Genomic DNA, 18624 nt, shown 5'->3' with positions numbered 1-18624 from the left:
TCTATGAGAGTTGGGAGCTTTAGATCATTTCAAATTTGGAGTCCCTTTAAAAATAATAAAAAATATAAAAATTTTATTGGCCCCTTTTAATACTAAAATATTTATCATTAGAAATTTATTGGGGTTCAAGTAAAAAATATTTGTAATGTTAAAATATTTAAATATTTTTATTATTGAACTTGGCAAAAAAAAAATTATTAAGACCCTCATTCTCCTAAAAGAGGGGCCAGGCATAAGCTAGCGAGGCTTATACCTTAAGCTGGCCCTATGAGAAAGGGTAGGACAAATCCTAACCCTTAAATCTCAACTTAATCATCTTCCTAAATTACAAAAAAACTTAGAAAGTGATGCAAATCAACCCAAAAATGTCATCATCTAAATTACTATTATCATTATCTTCCTCTCTCTTCTCTCTCCTTTTCTATCCTACAAATTAATCCATAGTTGATATGGGTGGAAATAAGTTTTAGAAAACCCATATTTCATGCTATTAGGTTTTTTGTAGCTTGAAACTATCGTGTTGGTTTTTATTTCACTTGATTAGTTTAAATTTAGTGAGTTAACTTATGAATATAAACATTAAATCTTACATAGTATAAAAATATTTTGAATGATTATTGTAGTTTCTCTTTTGTGGCTTGAACACTCCTCCATTGCAAACATTATTAATTAAGGGAAATTAAATTAATTAAATATAAATTAAGATATATTTAAATAAATAAGAAATAAAAAATCATAACGGAATTTATATTATATTATATTTTTTAATTTTAATTTAATTAAATTTAATTTAACATTATTTGTGGTGAATGAGTTGTTTGAGCCCATATTTTTTATTTTTTTATAGAAATAGATATTTATACACAGAACCTAAACCACAATTTATTCATTCAAAAAATCCCAAATATAATTAATTACCTTCACCCTGGCCCAAGAGAAAAGCCCAAACTATTTTTGATCACCGCCCAGCTGATTAATTAATAGGTAGTCGGCTCATATAAAAATGCCCTTCTCAGACGGCGACGGCTACGGCGACGGCAGTAATGGAAGGTGAAAGCCGGAAGCCACTTGCAATTCGTTGGGTATCGTCCACGGACTCGCCCGAGTTCACTTGCTTCACTCGTGCTCTGAGTCGCTCGTCGGTCATCGGGCTAGACGCCGAATGGAAGCCTCATCGAGCCCAGCAGTCGACGTTCCCCACCGTGTCGCTCCTCCAGATTGCCTGCCGACTGGCCTCCGACGGGTCGACTCGCCGCCAGGATGAGTCGTTGGTTTTTTTGCTCGACCTCTTGGCGGTTCCGCTTCCCTCAATCTACCAACTGTTGAAGGACATGTTTGGATCGCCTGATATTTTGAAGTTAGGGTTTCGGTTCAAACAGGATCTGGTCTACTTGTCTTCCACTTTCTGCTCTCAAGGCTGCGATCCTGGCTTCGATAGGGTAATTCTTTTGTCTTTTGATTTTCAGGCTGTGCATTTGTGGAAGATAGAGGAGGAGAAATTGTAGAGAAAGTATAAATTTGGCGTTTGGTTTTGAAAAGCTAAAGAGGAGAAAATTGAGGAAAAATAGTTTTCTTTGCTCTGTTTCGGAATGGGAAGAAGGAAATGACAAGCAAACAGAAGAGCAAAATTGGAAGGAAAATAATTTTCCTCTCATTTTTCTTCAATATCCTTTATTTTGCTTTTCCACCTTGACACAAACGGGCAGAAGTAAGACGTTCAAGGAGGCAAAATCGTGTGTTACGCATTTTACTTGTTGCTTACATTAATCGATAGATATGGGATTTGCCCATGAACAATGCACTGACATTCAATCATAGTAAGTGAACTTATTCAGGTGTCCTTTTTTTTGGAGTTGATCAGTGTGATCTTTTGTTATGGATAAATATCACCTTGTTCTATCTGCTAGGCACCTATGTCTTTAAAAGTTCATCTACTCTCATCATTTTGAGGAGAAGTATTCACGATCGGCCTTATTGCTATTCTTAAATTTCTGTGAGAGATAAATCCAGAGTGGTCATGAGCTGGGGCAACATGAGGATTTGAATTGTTACAACCAACATCTTCATTATCGAAGTTAAGGTGCCAACATTAATACAACTTTGAGTAAAACAGATGACAATAAATTAGGGTTCTAAAACAGATAGATGGGTGCTTATTTCTGATGCCATCCTGTTCAAGTGGCCCTTGCCATGGTGTCCAAGGATTTTTTTTTGTTTTTTTTTTTTTTTTAATTTAAGAGGGTGCTATAGGGCTGGTTTTCTGTGGTTGGAGTATGTGTGTATTTTAGAAGTTTGTGTGTTGTGTACACTATATTGTTCTTATAAATTGACTTTGATCACTTCACGATTGGCTCTGAAACTTGCAAACAATTAATAACATTAGAAAATGCTTTTGAAAAGCAGTTGTTATTTGGAATTTGAGATGAGATTGTTAGTTATTTATGATATAACTTAGTTTTAATTGTTAGATTGCTCAATTACCTGCTGCTACTGTACTTTGGATTGTTATTTCAAGAAAGGATTGAATGTACCAGAAATTATATAGCTGTGACTCAGTGTTTACTTGAATGCACTTAGATTAATTTGGTTTGTTAACCAACAAATTATCAGTATGTGTTTTGACTTACCTAACTTTGAAATATTATTTTGTTTCTTATTTTCTCTGAGATGGATCTGAGTAATTATACATAATACTTTGTATTTATATATAATTACATTGTTTTATATTTTGCTGGAAAATGGAAAATAGGTGGAACCCTTTCTGGATATAACAAGCATATACAATTATCTACAACACAAGCAACCAGGACGGAAGACAGCGAAGGAAGTCAAGAGCTTGGCAACTATTTGTGAGGAAACGTTGGGAATTTCTCTTTCTAAGGTTAGGTTTTTAAATCCCTATATTACTTCATTGCAGGAGTTAAAACTGGAATTTAGTTACATCTAACAAGTAGGCTTGTTGGCGTTCCTTTTGTTTTTGTTGTTTCAATGGAATTGAAATGCATTTTTAAGAGGTGCACCTACTAAGCTTCAACCATACCTATATTCTGTTAGGAACTTCAATGTAGTGATTGGTCACTTCGTCCACTTACAGAAGAGCAAAAAGCATATGCAGCTGCAGATGCACATTGTTTGCTAGAATTATTTAATGTATTCCAGATCAAGGTTATCAAAGAAGGTTTGTGATGCTTAGTAATTTAAACTTGTTGGAGTATTGATGGACATAAAAATTCAGCATTTGCAACTTATTAATCAGTGAAGTAATAATGGCATACAATGCATACAACAACATATCAAGCCACTAGGTGGGTCGGCTACATGGAATCCAACTCACCAATCATCTTTATCAATAATCGTATCTTTTATAAGGTCATTACAACTCCTGTAATGCTTAAGCGTTTCACACCAAGTTTTTTTAGTCTTCATCTGCCTCTTCTACAACAACATATCCAACCTTTATCCCACTATGTGGGGTCGGCTACATGAATTCTAGACTTCCATGTATTTATGTCTTTTGTCATATCTTCATTTAGACTCATACACTTCATATCAAACTTTAATGTCTCTCCCAAAGTTTTCTTGGGTTTGCCTCTACCTTTTTTTTTTTGACTAATTGTTCCATTTCATCAATTCTCCTCACAAGAGCGTCTCTTGGTCTCCTTCTCACATGACCAAACCATCTTAGTCTAGTCTCTCTCATCTTTTTCTCGATTGACACTACTCCTGTATTACGAATAACCTCATTTCTAATTTTATCTTTTCTTGTATGGCCGCACATCCATTTTAGCATCCTCATCTCTGCTACACTCGTCTTTTGTTCATGCTGGTATTTGACTGTCCAACATTCTGAGCCATATAATAAGACTGGTCTTATAGCTGTCCTATAGAATTTTTCTTTCAGTTTTAATGGGATTTTGCCATCACATAACACCCCCGATGCATTTCTCCATTTTAGCCAACCTGCCTTAATTCTATATATGTGACATTCTCGTAAATTTCTCCATCTTTTTGAATCACTGATCCCAAATATCGAAAATGGTCCCTTTTTTTTTGTAAGATTTGGTCTTCCAACTTTATTATAACATCCTCCACTCTTGCATTCTTACTAAATTTACATTCCATATATTATGTTTTCCTTCTACTTAATTTAAATCCCTTAGATTCTAAATTTTTTCTCCAGAACTCAAGCTTAGTGTTTACTCTCTCTTTTGTTTCATCCACAACACTATGTCATCTGCAAATAACATACATCATGACACCTCTGTCTGAATGTATTTAGTGAGTTCATCAATTACTAAAACAAAGAAGTATGGACTTAGTGCTGAATCTTGGTGCAGTCCCATTGTAATTTTAAACGGTTCAGTATTCCTTCCGCATGTTCTGACTCTTGTCTCTGCACCATGATACATGTTCTTAAGGGCTTGTATATAGGCTATTTGGACTCATTTCTTCTCTAAAACCCTCCATAATACTTCTCTAGGGACCCTATCATAGGCTTGTTCTAGATCTATAAGCACCATATGCAGGTCCTTCTGCTGATCTTGATACATTTCCATTAGGTGCCTCAGTAGGTATATAGTTTCCATTGTTGACTTACCAGGCATGAAACCAAATTGATTTTTTGAGACATCTATTTTTTTTCTGAGCCTCCGCTCTATTACTCTCCCAAAGTTTCATGGTATGGCTTATTAACTTAATTCCTCTGTAATTTTCAAAGTTTTGTAGTTTCATGGTATGGCTTATTAACTTAATTCCTCTGTAATTTTTATAGTTTTGAACATCTCCTTATTCTTGTATATAGGAACCAAAGTACTCTTCCTCCACTCATTTGGCATCTTTTTTGATTTAAGAATCGCGTTAAATAATTTTGTTAGCCAATGACTGCCCTATTCTTCCATGCATTTCCATGCTTCTATTGGTATATTATCCTGTCCCACCGCCTTATGATTTTTCATCTTTTTTAATGTTTGCCTTATTTCATTTGAACTTATGCGTCGATAAAATGCATAGATCACGTTCCCTTCGGAGTTACTAAGATGTCCCAACCTAACTCTTGTGTCCTCACCATCATTGAATAATTTTGTGAAATACTCCTTCCATCTTTCCTTAATCACTCTCTCACTCACTAATATATTTTGGTTTTCATCTTTTATGCATTTCACTTGGTTTAGATTCTTTGTTTTTCTTTCTCTTGCTTTAGCTAATTTATATATATCCCTTTTTTCATCTTTTGTATCAAGTCGTTTATATAGATTCTCATATGCTTTTGACATTACTTCACTAATAGTTCTTTTTGCTGTCTTTTTTGCTTCTTTATAATTTTTTAGATTTTCTTCATTGTTACACTGATATACAACCTTATAGCAAATTTTCTTATTTCTAATTTTCAATTGTATCTCTTCATTCCATCGCCAAGACTCCTTAAGGTTTGGGACTCTACCATTTGTGTTTTCAAGGACTACCTTTGTCGTGCTTCTTGGGGGGCAGTGCCATTTCCCTCCACATTTGGTTTGCCTATCCTTCTCCATTCCATTCCCTTCTACCCCTTAATTTTTCTTTGAAGATTAGTTGTTTCTCCCCTTTTAAATCCCACCACCTAATTCTTGGATTTTATTTTATATGATTTTTTCTCTTCCAGTTTCTTATTTGGACATCAAGTACCAAAAGTTTATGTTGAGTAGTCAAACACTCTCCCGATATCACCTTACAATCCCTACAACATAACCGATCATCTTGTTTCATGAGGAAGCAATCTATTTGGGTGCTTGATGTGATATTTTTATATGTGATTAAATGTTCGTCCCGTTTTTTGAACCTAGTATCGGTTATGATGAGTCCATATGCCATAGCAAAATCTAGAATACTTACCCTCATTATTAATTTCCCCGAATCTATACCCTCCATGTATCTCTCTATAGCCGTTTCCGTCTTTGCCCACGTGACCATTTAAGTCACCTCCTATAATCACTTTCTTTCCTCTTGGTATTATTTGTATGAGTCTCTCCAAGTCCTCTCAGAATTTTGCTTTTATCTCCTTGTCATGATTCACGTAGCAAGGAGGGGGAGATAGAGTAATTAAATGTAATAGGAAGGGAGGAATAACTATTAGCAGAATAGGCAGTAGAGCTGCTGTAAGGGGGGTACATGTTTGTTGCTGCTTAGGCAGGTTGTACATTCCCTTAGCTGTAAGCGGTTACCACACATAGGCAAGGAATCCAGCTATATATTCAACTGATCCTTGCCACGGATGGGTATGAAATATTCTAACGGAAATTTTGATATTCTCTCTCTCATTCTCTCTCTCTCTCGCTCTCTGTTCTCTCATCCTCTCTAATTTCTCCCCCTATCTTCATTCCTTCTCCTTTGAACAGTGCACTGGACGAAGGAATTCTAGTCAGATCCTTGGGAGCTGACATTTTGGTATCAGAGCACGACTTGGGAAATGCTCGAAGCTGTAGTTATCCTCGCCATGGCGGACGGAATGAGGATGAAACAAATGGAAAACCAACTATAGCAAATGGCGACATCCATGGCAGACATGCAGACCAGAATGGGTACACTCAAATCCTCAGTTGGAGCGGGGGTGGATAATCGAATTACCCAAGCAATGGATTGGTGGCGAGAAGAAAACCGGGAGCAAAGTGCTCTGTTGAGGGGGCAACTGATGGAGCAGATGCAACAATTCGTAAGAATGTTCGCATCTCAACACTCAGTGAGACTTTCAATGGAGTTTCCTCCCAGGGATCAGTGTTCTAAAAATCGGCCTAGGCGGCCGCCCCGAAATTGCCCTAGTCGGGCCTCCTAGGCGCCGACCCGAGTAATCGGCCGGCTTGGGTGCTTAGGCGGCCCTGGCGGCGCCTAGTCGGCCTGCGCGCCTTGGCGCCCAACTCGTTGGCTCAGCCATTTTTAGGGTTTTTTTGCTAAATCATTAAATCGAACCTCTCAACATCTCCCTATTTCTCTCTTCTCACCTGAACGCTGTCGTCGCCTCAACGCTGTCGCCTTAACGCTGTCAAGCTTCATCGGCTCGCCAGTAGCTCACCGTTGTCACTGTGTCCAGCTCGATCCTCGCCGCCAAGCTTCATCGTCACCGCCTCTTATCTGTCGCGTCCTCAGCGTCATCGTCGCCACCCCCGTCCTCGCCGTCGAGCTCCATCTCCGCTGCGGCAAGCTCCATCTGTCGTAACCTCTTTCTCTCTCTCTCTCCCGTCTCCCCGTCTCTCTGTGTGGTTATTGGGGCATTTGCTCTGTTTTTGTTTTTTGTTTTTATGTTATTTTATTTTTCTTTTCTATTTAATATTTATATATAATTATAGATTTATATTTAGTTTTATTATTAATTATATATATTCTATAATATTTCCAAAAAATCCACTTAATTGTTTGCTTATAGTATTGATTGTATGACTAATTAAAATGTTATTTATTAATTACAATAATTTATTTCTCATGCTTAATTCTATATATTATTGGTTTATGTTGCATTATTAATATTTTTCAACTTTGATTTAGTTAAAAATAATATCAAATTATATCACAAAGTTTAAAAAATAAAAAAAATAGCAGTTTTTTTAAGCGCCGCCTAGGCCTCACCTAGGCGCTCTAGGCGCTAGGCCCCAGCCTGGCGCCAGACTAGCGCTTAACGCCTTTTAGAACACTGCCAGGGATAGAACGAAACCAATCCTTCCTGGGGTAGGGATGGAGCCTCTGCATGCTGGGGTGTCGGAATTTGAATTAGAACCGGAGATGATGGAAGAAAGCATGATGGGAAGAGGACTAGGAGTTCAAGCTCACCGGAATCGGCCGAACTTCCATGTGCCTAAATTAGACATTCCACTATTCGATGGAGAGAACCCGAGATGATGGACCATGAGGTGTGAAAGAATGTTCACACTATACCAAGTTCAGGAACAATAGAAGGTCGTCCTGGCATCTGCTTACCTGAATGAGGCGGGGGACGCTTGGTTCCAAGGATGGCTTGCGACCAAAGAAGGGAGTCTGTGGAATGTGTTCGCAAGAGACCTCTGTACGAGGTTTGGAGACAAGAGTTTGAGGGACGTGATCAAGGAATTTAACAAGCTCAAACAAGAAGGAACGGTGTAGGCCTATCAGCTCAAATTTGAGGAGCTGAGGTCCTTGATGGTCATGCACCAACCCCACTTGACGAAAGAGTATTTCGTGTCGAGTTTTATTAGTGGGTTAGGAGATGAGGTGAGACCAATGGTTAAAATGATGCAACCAGGGACAGTGGAATAGGTTGCTGACAGTGCAAGGCTGCAAGAAATGACGATTGAAGCGCTGATGAAAAAACAAAGGAACCAAGTTAAGGGGGTAATCACCGGTGGATGGCAGGCGGGAAATAGAGCCACTAGAAGGGATATGGGGCAAGGAGGCAAAGGGGTCTTGGCTTTGCCTTCAACAGTTTCCAATCTTGCTAATGGGGGAAGATTGATGGAGCAAAGGCGTCAGGCGAGACTCTGTTACAAGTGCAGAGATAAATATTTTTTTGGGCATAAGTGTAAAAGGCAGCTGTTAATATTAGAAGCAGAGAAGGATGAAGAAGAAGAGGTAGAAGGGACTCCAGAAGCGGATGAAGAAGACAAAGGGGAGATTTCTCTACACGCCCTTAAAGGGTCAATCAACAGTAAGATAATTAAGGTGGAGGGAAGATCCCGCAATGCTTCGGTCATGGTACTTATAGACAGTGGGAGCACCCATAGCTTCTTGGATGAAACTATGGCCCGAAAGTTAGAGTGTGAGATCTCTAGCTCACACCCTCTATCAGTAACCGTAGCTAATGGAAATAAGGTTGTGAATCAGTCCTCCTGTGTGGGGTTTTGCTGGGAAATGAACGGTGAAGAATTTGTGGCATATTTGAGGCTATGGAAGTTGGGGGGTTGTGATGTGGTGCTCGATGTAGATTGGATGAAGGGGGTCAGCCCTATCAGTTTCGATTTCAATAAAATGGAGGTAACTTTTGAGAAGGATGGGAAGAAAAAGACCCTAACAGGCAGTCAAGAGTCAGGGGTGTGTAAAATGATTTCTGAAAAGAGGCTGCAAAGGATGTTTAAAAACAAACTCTCCCAGGTGGCCCGGCTTTTCTCTATACATGCCATAGAATTCACACAAGAACAAGGAGTGCAGGACGGGGAGTTGACAATGGTTGTGAACAGTAGCTCACATGAACCCTGGAAAGTACAAGAACTCGACTCTCTTAACATGCTCTTAATTGAATTTAGGGACCTTTTCTCTGAGCCAACTGCTTTGCCACCCAAAAGATCACTCGACCACACCATTAACTTAAACCCAAATGCCGAGCCTGTTAACCTAAGGTCTTACCGCTACCCACCTAGTCAGAAGACTGAAATAGAAAAACTCATCAAGGATATGTTACAAAGATCCATCATACAACCAAGCCATGGCCCATTTGCATCTCCTGTATTACTTGTCAAAAACAATGATGGTTCATGGCGATTTTGTATCGATTATCGCCAGCTCAACGCCATGACCATCAAGGACAAGTTTCCTATACCTATTGTGGAAGATTTGCTTGATGAATTAAAAAATGCTTCTGTTTTCACCAAACTCGACTTAAGATCCGGCTATCATCAAATTAGAATGAGGCTGGAAGACATATCCAAAACAACTTTCAAAACCCACCAAGGGTATTATGAATTCATAGCAATGCCATTTGGCCTCACTAATGCTCCCGCAACTTTCCAAGCCTTAATGAACCAGATTTTTGAACCTTATTTACGCAAATTCATATTGGTTTTCTTTGATGACATTTTGATCTATAGCCCTACTTTTGCCCAGCACTTAACCCACCTTAAAACTACCCTTGAGGTCCTTAGATTCAATAAATTGTATGTTAAAGAGTCGAAGTGTGCCTTTGCACAAAAGCAGGTGGAATATCTTGGTCATATTATATCAAAAATAGGTGTGAGTACTGACCCTAGCAAGGTGGTAGCAATGGTTGCTTGGCCCAGGCCTCAGAATGTCAAGGGGTTTTGGGGATTTTTGGGTTTAATCCGCTACTACTGACGGTTTGTAAAGGATTACGGTATAATCAGTCGGCCGCTCACCAATCTGTTGAAGAAGGATGGATTTCAGTGGGATTCCAAGGCAGAAGAAGCTTTCAGAGAGCTTAAGCAAGCTATGAGTCAGGTACCCACTTTAGGCCTGGCAGATTTTAGCAAAACATTTGTTCTAGAAACGGATGTGAGCGCTAAGGGAATTGGGGCAGTGTTGGTTCAGGAAGGAATGCCGATAGCATTCCTAAGCCAAGCTCTAGCACCTAGGCATCTGGGGTTAAGTATCTACGAGAAGGAGCTGCTACTAGCGGTATTATTGGCAGTGGAGAAATGGCAACATTACCTGGAGGGAGGGAGATTTGTGATTAAAACAGACCATGAGAGTCTGAAATTTTTGCTACAACAAAAGCTGCACACCCAGTTGCAAAGGAAGGGGATGACAAAGCTAATGGGATTGGATTATGTAAACCAATATAGGAAAGGGAAGGAAAACCTAGCAGCAGATGCGCTATATAGGTGCTTTGAGGAAGGAAGTGTGGCCGCAATCACCACCCTCGTTCCTGATTGGTGCCAAGAGGTAGTTGACAGTTACGAAATGGCTGGAAGAACCAAGGAACTTCTTCAGCAGCTGGTAGTAAACCCATCCTCAAGACCAGGTTACACTTTGAGTAATGGCGTAATCCGGTACCAAGGGAAACTGGTGATAGGAGAGGATGAGGAGTTAAGGAAGAAAATACTAGAGGCATTACATGCCTCCCCCATAGGGGACACTCGGGAATTGAAAACGCCTATCACAAGGTCAAACAATTATTCCAGTGGCCAGGAATGAAAAGGTATGTCAAGGATTTTGTACTAAGCTGTGATACTTGCAAGAGATGCAAATCCGAGAATATAGCCAAACCAGGGCTACTACAGCCTTTGAATATACCTGAGGGACCATGGGAGAGTATCTCAATGGATTTTGTTGAAGGACTCCCCAAATCTAAAGGGAAAGACTGCATCATGGTGATAGTAGACCGGTTCACCAAATATGACCATTTTATCGGGTTAGTTCACCCCTACACTGCTCAGGAGGTAGCAAAGGTGTTCTTGGATCAGGTAATCAAGCTACACGGCGCACCAAAGGCCATAGTATCTGATTGCGACAAGATCTTCACGAGTTTGCTGTGGAAGGAGCTGATGGGGCTGCTGGGAGTTAAGCTACATATGTCAACGGCTTACCACCCTGAATCCGATGGCCAAACCGAAAGGGTGAATCAGTGTTTGGAGATGTATCTAAGGTGTTCTTGCTTCCTACAGCCAAGAACTTGGCACAAGTGGCTTCCCATGACCCAATGTTGGTACAACTCTAGCCACCACAGCTCTATAAAAAGGTCTCCTTCTGAAGGACTCTATGGCTATAAACCACCACTTCTACCATCCTTGGGAGACTCTTCCACAGTGGCAACTTGGATGTTTATCTCCAGCAAAGGCAGCAAGCTTTACAGGTGCTGAAAAGGGAATTAGCTACTTCTCAAAACCGGATGAAGCAATTTGCAGATAGGAGGAGTGAAAGAGAATTTCAGGTGGGAGAATGGGTGTACTTGAAGCTTAAACCAGGTCACCTAAGGGCATTACTACAAAACCCCAACTCCAAGTTGAATCCAAGATACTACGGCCCATTTCCCATCACTGCAAAGGTGGGAAATGTAGCATACCGGTTGCAACTACCAGAAGGCTCCAACATCCACCCGATATTCCATGTGGCACTCCTTAAAAAATTGGTAGGGACTTAACCAACAAGTCCTACCCTACCCGACCTTCCTAGTGCCAATGACAGTATTAAAGAACCGGTAGCTGTGCTAGACAGGAGGGTGATCTACAAGCACGAGCCCCTATTCCTCAAGTACTCATCAAATGGTCTCATCTCCACTCGGATAGCAACACATGGGAATACCTGCCAGACATGCTTCGCCAATTTCCGAGAGTAGCCAGCCTCCTCCACATTTCTTGAGGACAAGAAAATTTTGAAGAGATGGGTAATTGTCATGATTCACGTACAAGGAGGGGGAGATAGAGTAATTAAATGTAATAGGAAGGGAGGAATAGCTATTAGCAGAATAGGTAGTAGAGTTGCTGTAAAGGGGGTACATGTTTGTTGCTACTTAGGCAAGTTGTACATTCCCTTAGCTGTAAGCGATTACTGCACATGGGCAAGGAATCCAGCTATATATTCAGTTGATCCTTGCCACGGATGGGTATGAAATATTCTAACGGAAATTCTGACATTCTCTCTCTCATTCTCTCTCGCTCTCTGTTCTCTCTTCCTCCCTAATTTCTCCCCCTATCTTCATTCCTTCTCCTTCAAATAGCCCACTAGACGAAGGAATTCTAGTCAGATCCTTAGGAGCTGACACTCCTCACCTAACCCCGTTTGTAGTGCATATATACTAAAGATATTCATAGTCATTCTTCCTAGACCAACCTTTACCATAATAATTCTATCCCATATTCTCTTTACATCCACTACCTCATCTACTAAACTTTTATCTATAATAATCCCTACTCCATTTTTCGCTCGATCATTTCTTATGTATCATATTTTATATCCGGTTTCTGATAAAGTTTTTGCTTTTTTCTATATTCATCTCGTCTCTTGAAGGCAAATAATATTAATCTTTCCTCTAATCATCACATCTACCACTTCCATAGATTTGTCTATTAATGTTCCTATGTTCCATGACCCAATCCTTAATCTATGATTTTGGTTTTGGCCTCGACTTTGAATTTGATTTTTATTTTAGTTTTGGACTAGCTTCTTTACCCACATATGTCCAAGCCAATGCGGGGACCCTTGCTCATTTGTCACTATATCCGGGCGCCAATGCAACAACCTTAGCTCACTTGACACTACACGCGGGCAGTGTAGTGCGTCGCTATGAAGGGTTATGCCCCAACGATTTTTCATAATTTGTCTAGAGTTCATGTTTTGGATCCGACTAGGTTTTACATTGACGGTCGGCTACCTAACACAACCCTCCTTTATTCGAGTTTGGGATCAGCAGTGATAACATCCCCAAACGGAGTTTCCTCTGCCCCTTCTATTACAAATTATTTTTAAACTGTCAACTCTCGTCACAAAAGCATCAATTCTTGACCAAGCCATTGTTATCGTGTTTCATGCATCTTATCTTCAATAAGAGTCACTGAGATTTTATTATGACAACTCCATTTCTAATTCTGACATTTCTTGTTTGACTGCACATTGCTTTAACATCCTTATTTTAGTTGCACTTAGATTTTGCACATGTTGAGCTCCTTTTTTCTTTCCTTCTATTTGAAGTTAGAAAGGAGTTTTAGTGCTTTATGAACAACAAAGGATACGAAGGACCTGCCCTTCTCAAGTTTTTGAAAGAGAAATTCACCTTTTAAACCAGTTTCTTGTGTTCAATTATAGACTTGTACAAGTTAAACAAACCGTCTTTGGTTCCATGTTTTAAAATTTATTTTGGTGTTGTTCCTGCTTCTGATGCTTTTTTTCTATTTTGCAACTCCTAGTCATTGTAAACATTGCTACTGAAATTTCAGATCATTACAAACCATCTGCAACACACACAGGCACACATCTGGCATAAACACCCTTTTTGTATTGAGCTGCATGAGACCATAAAGGCCAACAAATTGATTGTTAAACTTAAATTGTGCAGCACATGACCTGTTTAACACTGATGTTTTCTTAGCTCTGGTATATGTGATCGTTTAATCTTTGGGCTGTTTGTTGCAGGAAATTCGTTTCATAACATTAAAGATCTTGGTTTCTCTCACCTGGATCTGGGGCTGAAGGAGATTCTCAAGCAGCCTTATAGTTGTGATAAAATTTTGAGGACCAGATACTGTGATGCTGTGGAGATTGTCCAAGCAACTGCTTCTTCTGAATTCTATCTAAGAATACCTATGACAAGGGGAGAAATATCTAAGAAGTCTTGCATAAATACTGCACCCATGGATGATACCCTCTCACAGATTGTTAGAAAATATGGTGATAAAATACGATTAAAGGAATCTGACAGAAAACCTAAAACATCCAGAAAGAAAGGAAAAAGAAAATTCTCTGAAGGGTCTGTACAGAAAGAAAGGCAATTAGAAAGTAGTGATGATTGGCAAGGTCCGCCTCCATGGGATTTGTCCTTAGGTGGTGATGGATGCCCAAAGTTTCTATGTGATGTAATGGTAAGTGGCGGTACTCTGTTGTATTCAATTGGTGCTTGGGGATTTCTATTTAATTTCTTTAGTTATCATAGTTTTGCATTTCCAAAAATATATGTCTGGTTTTCATTTTTGACAGAGTTTTAAATAAAATGCTCCCCTTTTCCTCTGGTAGTAGTCGTTCCAGAATCAGGACCTCCCATTCCGGACTTGTCATTGTATTCATACTGGAAATGCTAATAAAGTTTTAACCCAGGTAGAAGGCTTGGCAAAGCATCTGCGGTGTGTTGGGCTAGATGCTGCGGTCCCTTATTCTAAAAAGCCTGGAACCAGGTGTTTCTTCCAATACTACTCTCAATTTACTCACATTAATATTATTTTAGAATGGAACATTTTCTTCAATGTAAAGTTCTACTAAAAATGACTCAAGTTGGTGTTTATTTTTTCATTAGGGACCTAATAGAGCAAGCACACAGAGAGAAGAGGATACTTCTGACGCGAGATGCCAAACTTTTGAGACATGAATATTTGTTAAAATATCAAATATATAGAGTGAAGAGTCTTTTGAAAAATGAACAGCTTCTGGAGGTATATGTTCAATATATTTCAGAGATTCATATAATTCTGAATTGAACTTGTGTATGCTTCTTGTCTTTAATCTCCTTCCACCTGCCCCTTCCCTCTCTCGCAGACCACCCAGCCAGAAAAGAAATAAAATAAAATGAATATTCCAGCAAAGGAGAATATAAGCATAAAAGTTATTTGTGGCGTGCAGGTATTGTTTTGTATAGAAGATTCGCTTGGTGCATGATATTGGACTCTGAACAAACTTTGCCCCATATGTGTCATCTTTTTATCTTATTTATGTATTTTGTTAAACTTCTCAGGTTGCTAGCTTATTTTTGTCCCATAATTACTTTAAGTTTTCATCAAACTGTTCGGTTGGTGCCCTGGAAGCTAAATTTGGGAATCTTGCAGGTAATTGAAACCTTCCAATTGAAAATTAGTGAGGATCAGTTAATGTCAAGATGCACCAAATGCAATGGTAGGTTTATTCAAAAACCACTAACAACAGAGGAGGCAGTTGAAGCTGCAAAGGGATTCCAAGTGATTCCCAACTGCTTGTTTGACAAGAATTTAGATTTTTGGCAGTGCATGGACTGCAATCAGCTTTATTGGGAGGTAGCAAACTCGATTTTCTGCTCAGTGTCTTGTATACTTGTTTCTGTAGATTAAATGATCAAGTCAAGACCATTGATTCTTAATTGTCTAACCAATTCTTGAGGGAGCCAGGGTTCAACCATATGGCCATGTTGACATGATAACTAGAAGAATGTGAATATGGAGAAATAATTTTCACTTCTCTGTTGTTGATATGCTATGTCAGAAATGATCTATTATTCTTCATGTGTCTGAGAATGATAAGGTTGCTATATGTGGCAATCCTCTCAATAGGAAGAAAGATATTTCATCATTTCTGTCCTGCAAGTACCAACAGAATTTAGTCCTCTATGAGTTGGGAGCAGATGCCTATGGGCTTGAAAAATATTTATGAGCTCGGCTTACTTTGGCACATGCAATAGGGAAGAGGGGGCTAATGTGAGGTTGATGAGGGTAAACAATGGCATTGATGCCCTCATTGAAGGCTTTGTGGAGGGATCAGTTTGCGTGATCTCTTTCCGAATCCTGGTGGGTTCAAAATGCTGTTGTTAGTTGTGTAAAGCACCCTTTTTAATAAAAACCTTACTAGCGGTTAAAAAAAAGGTTTAGAAAGCGTGATATTGCTCTACTTCATGCCAGGATCTCTAGGCCTGGCTCCTGGTGTGTGGTCCCCTCCCGTCTTTTTTAAGTCGTCTTGGCATCTGGCAATATTTCAATGGTGTGGAAACATTGCTGTCAAACAATTGACCTTCTCCAGGAGGGTGCGAAAGGAGTGAGGAAAAAATATGAAGTTCACATTACTTTGGTATAGATCTGAATATCATCAGAATTTATCATCTATCCTGTTGGGAAAGGGAATCCAAACCTCTTCTATGAGCTGGAATGATTTATTCTGTTTGTTTGTTGTATTAGGGCCTATAAGAAATGAATATGAAGATCAGCAGCGCCATGCAGGGCCTGTTAATCGTGTGAGAGCATATATTTTTTCTGGGTTCAATAAATCCCACTTATCACAAGACGAGTCATTTTATGATATATATGATTATTTGTCATGAACACTAACATCAAACCTGCCACAACTTGTTTAATATTTTTGTGCAACATTGTTTCAGGGAACCCAGTACCATAATGCTGTACAAAAGTTTATTGACGTTTGCAAGCTAAATGAGTAACTTGAAGGCCATAACCGTGGCACATCTTGGCATGATGTCTAATGGAGCATAAAAGTTATGCATATTTGTATGGTTACATGTATTTCTCCTGATTTGAGAAACTGTCCAATGCATATTCCGTTTTGGTTTGTGAATGAAGGTCGGAATTGTGTGGATGAAACCATGTTCTGAACTTTGTGGCCATATGAATTTGTTCTGTTCATTTTGCATATGCTCATCCATGTTTGTTGAAAGGCTGGATGGTCTCTATCAGCCGATGGTTTCTTCCCATATCAATGAAAGGATTTGGCGGCACTGGCTCACCACATGAAAGGTACGATAGTGACGGTAGTTTTAGATGAATGCTTATGGGGTTTACCTTATTTATGTTTTGCTGCATGAAATCCATTACTCGTGCAGTTCTTGCTGGAAATGTGAAAGTTTGATATCTATTGCCTAAAAGATTAGGACCATGGGACCTAACTTCCATAGATGAGTTGGCTTTGTTTGTTCAGGGCCAAAGGGGAAGGGTACAAGTGGAATGCTGAGGTTTTTCTTTTCATTGATTGATGAGGTAATATAAGAAGGTTCAGTTTGTGTTTAACTTCCAATATTTGTCTTAAATATTTCCAATGGGATAATGGAGGCACTAATATTTTGTGATAGGCGTCACATTATATTAATATAGTTGTTAGGCAAAGCATCATGTGACACAGATGCAGCATTTTAGAGGCTGAAAATGGTAGGAAGCCTGAACTGAGTCAAATTGTAGCTTTAGTGGTAGGGTCCACCAAAGTTGGACGGAGCTAAATCTAAATTATTTTTCTTTTTCTTAAAAAAGATTATGTTGTTGCTAGTGTGAAGGGTGATTTAGTAGTTTCGTAACCAATGAATGGATGAGAATGTCTTCAATAAATTTGTTTTGAAATTTCTTTTTAGAAATATGTTTGAAAACATTCTAATATCAGGTACTACAAGATGCTTTTATTGGTTTTGAAAATTGATCGGGTAGGTAAAATTTATGAGAAATATGTATACAAATTGTTTAATGGAATTGCTTAAAGGTTTTTGAGAAATTGCTTGTTCAGCCACGTTATGGTCTAGTTTCATTTGGTGATTGATTATATGAATTTAGTTAGTTCTCTACCCATCTTCTTTCAGTGTCATGTTTTGTTAAAAATTTCGTTTTTTTGTTGCTGTTTCCAGAAGTCTAATGAACTGTTAATTTGAATTTAAAAGTAATTTAGAGTAAACAGGAAGGGACAATAGAAGCATATTATGGATTGGATGATGCTTTGTGACGCGTGAATGAGTTAAACTGAAGTAGGGACCAGGGAATCTGTCCATGAGTGACGCGATGCCTCTGCCGCTGCTGCTGCTGCTGCCGCTGCCTCTGATGTTTTTCCAAATCAAATCAAATCAAATCAAATCCAATCCAAGTACGTACATATAGATATATATATTTGGCAATGGAATGGAGTCTTGGTATCTAACAATTGTTCTGTGGTGTACCTGCAATTGCTGACCATTTTGTGCAATTACTACAGCCACTAGTCTGGTTCTAGAATCTAGCATTTGTTTATCCAACTAAAACTTTAGTGATGTTCTGGGTAACAGCATCAAGAAGGTTTAAATTTTAATAAAAAGATAAATGTTATAAAAGTGATTACAAATTTAAATTTATTAAAGATTAATATTATTAAAAGATAAATCACATGATTAAGCTTTTCGTTTGTTTTGATTCTATGGATTTTGGAGAGAGAAATAAAAAGGATATTTAAATGAGAATTGAATTGGGATAAGTGGTTCTAGTTGTAACACTGTAGGCCTTAGGGAGTAAGTAAATTATCTCTCACCTCAGTTTAAGGTTTCATGAATTTTAGATGCATCCTTTAGGTATGACTAATAAGAGATCTTCTTCTTGTTGTTAGGTACAGATGGTCCTTTGCTTGTAAATTGTAACACACAAAATGTTACTTTTCATTTGGAATCAATCTCACGTAATCTTTTGGTATTTGACTTATCTTTTTTAAATAAAAATATTTTTGTTTTAATTTCATTACTGTGTCTACCTATTTTAAAACTGGATATAT

General features: G+C 38.7%; 1 protein-coding gene across 7 annotated transcripts; it reads left to right on the top strand.

Moving 5' to 3' along the window:
- Window positions 1-977: 977 nt before the first annotated feature.
- On the top strand, window positions 978-18210 carry LOC127801647 (uncharacterized). Of its 7 annotated transcripts, XR_008023116.1 has the most exons (10): window positions 980-1439; window positions 2750-2881; window positions 3055-3178; window positions 13798-14243; window positions 14476-14552; window positions 14672-14807; window positions 15198-15401; window positions 16493-16865; window positions 17047-17105; window positions 17771-18203. XR_008023116.1 is itself a non-coding variant. In XM_052336954.1 (8 exons), the coding sequence occupies exons 1-8, from the start codon at window positions 1044-1046 to the stop codon at window positions 16550-16552; spliced, it is 1575 nt and encodes a 524-aa protein (XP_052192914.1). In that variant the 5' UTR covers window positions 980-1043; the 3' UTR covers window positions 16553-18210. The 7 variants fall into 7 exon arrangements, 1 of the variants encoding a protein (XP_052192914.1); XR_008023114.1 differs by having other exon boundaries at window positions 16952-18210; XR_008023115.1 differs by having other exon boundaries at window positions 17047-18209.
- Window positions 18211-18624: the final 414 nt, after the last annotated feature.

This window comes from Diospyros lotus, chromosome 1 (assembly GCF_014633365.1).
Source record: "Diospyros lotus cultivar Yz01 chromosome 1, ASM1463336v1, whole genome shotgun sequence".
NCBI classification, from domain to species: domain Eukaryota; kingdom Viridiplantae; phylum Streptophyta; class Magnoliopsida; order Ericales; family Ebenaceae; genus Diospyros; species Diospyros lotus.
Note: the sequence above shows the minus strand (reverse complement) of the source record. Positions and strands in the feature narration are given on the sequence as shown.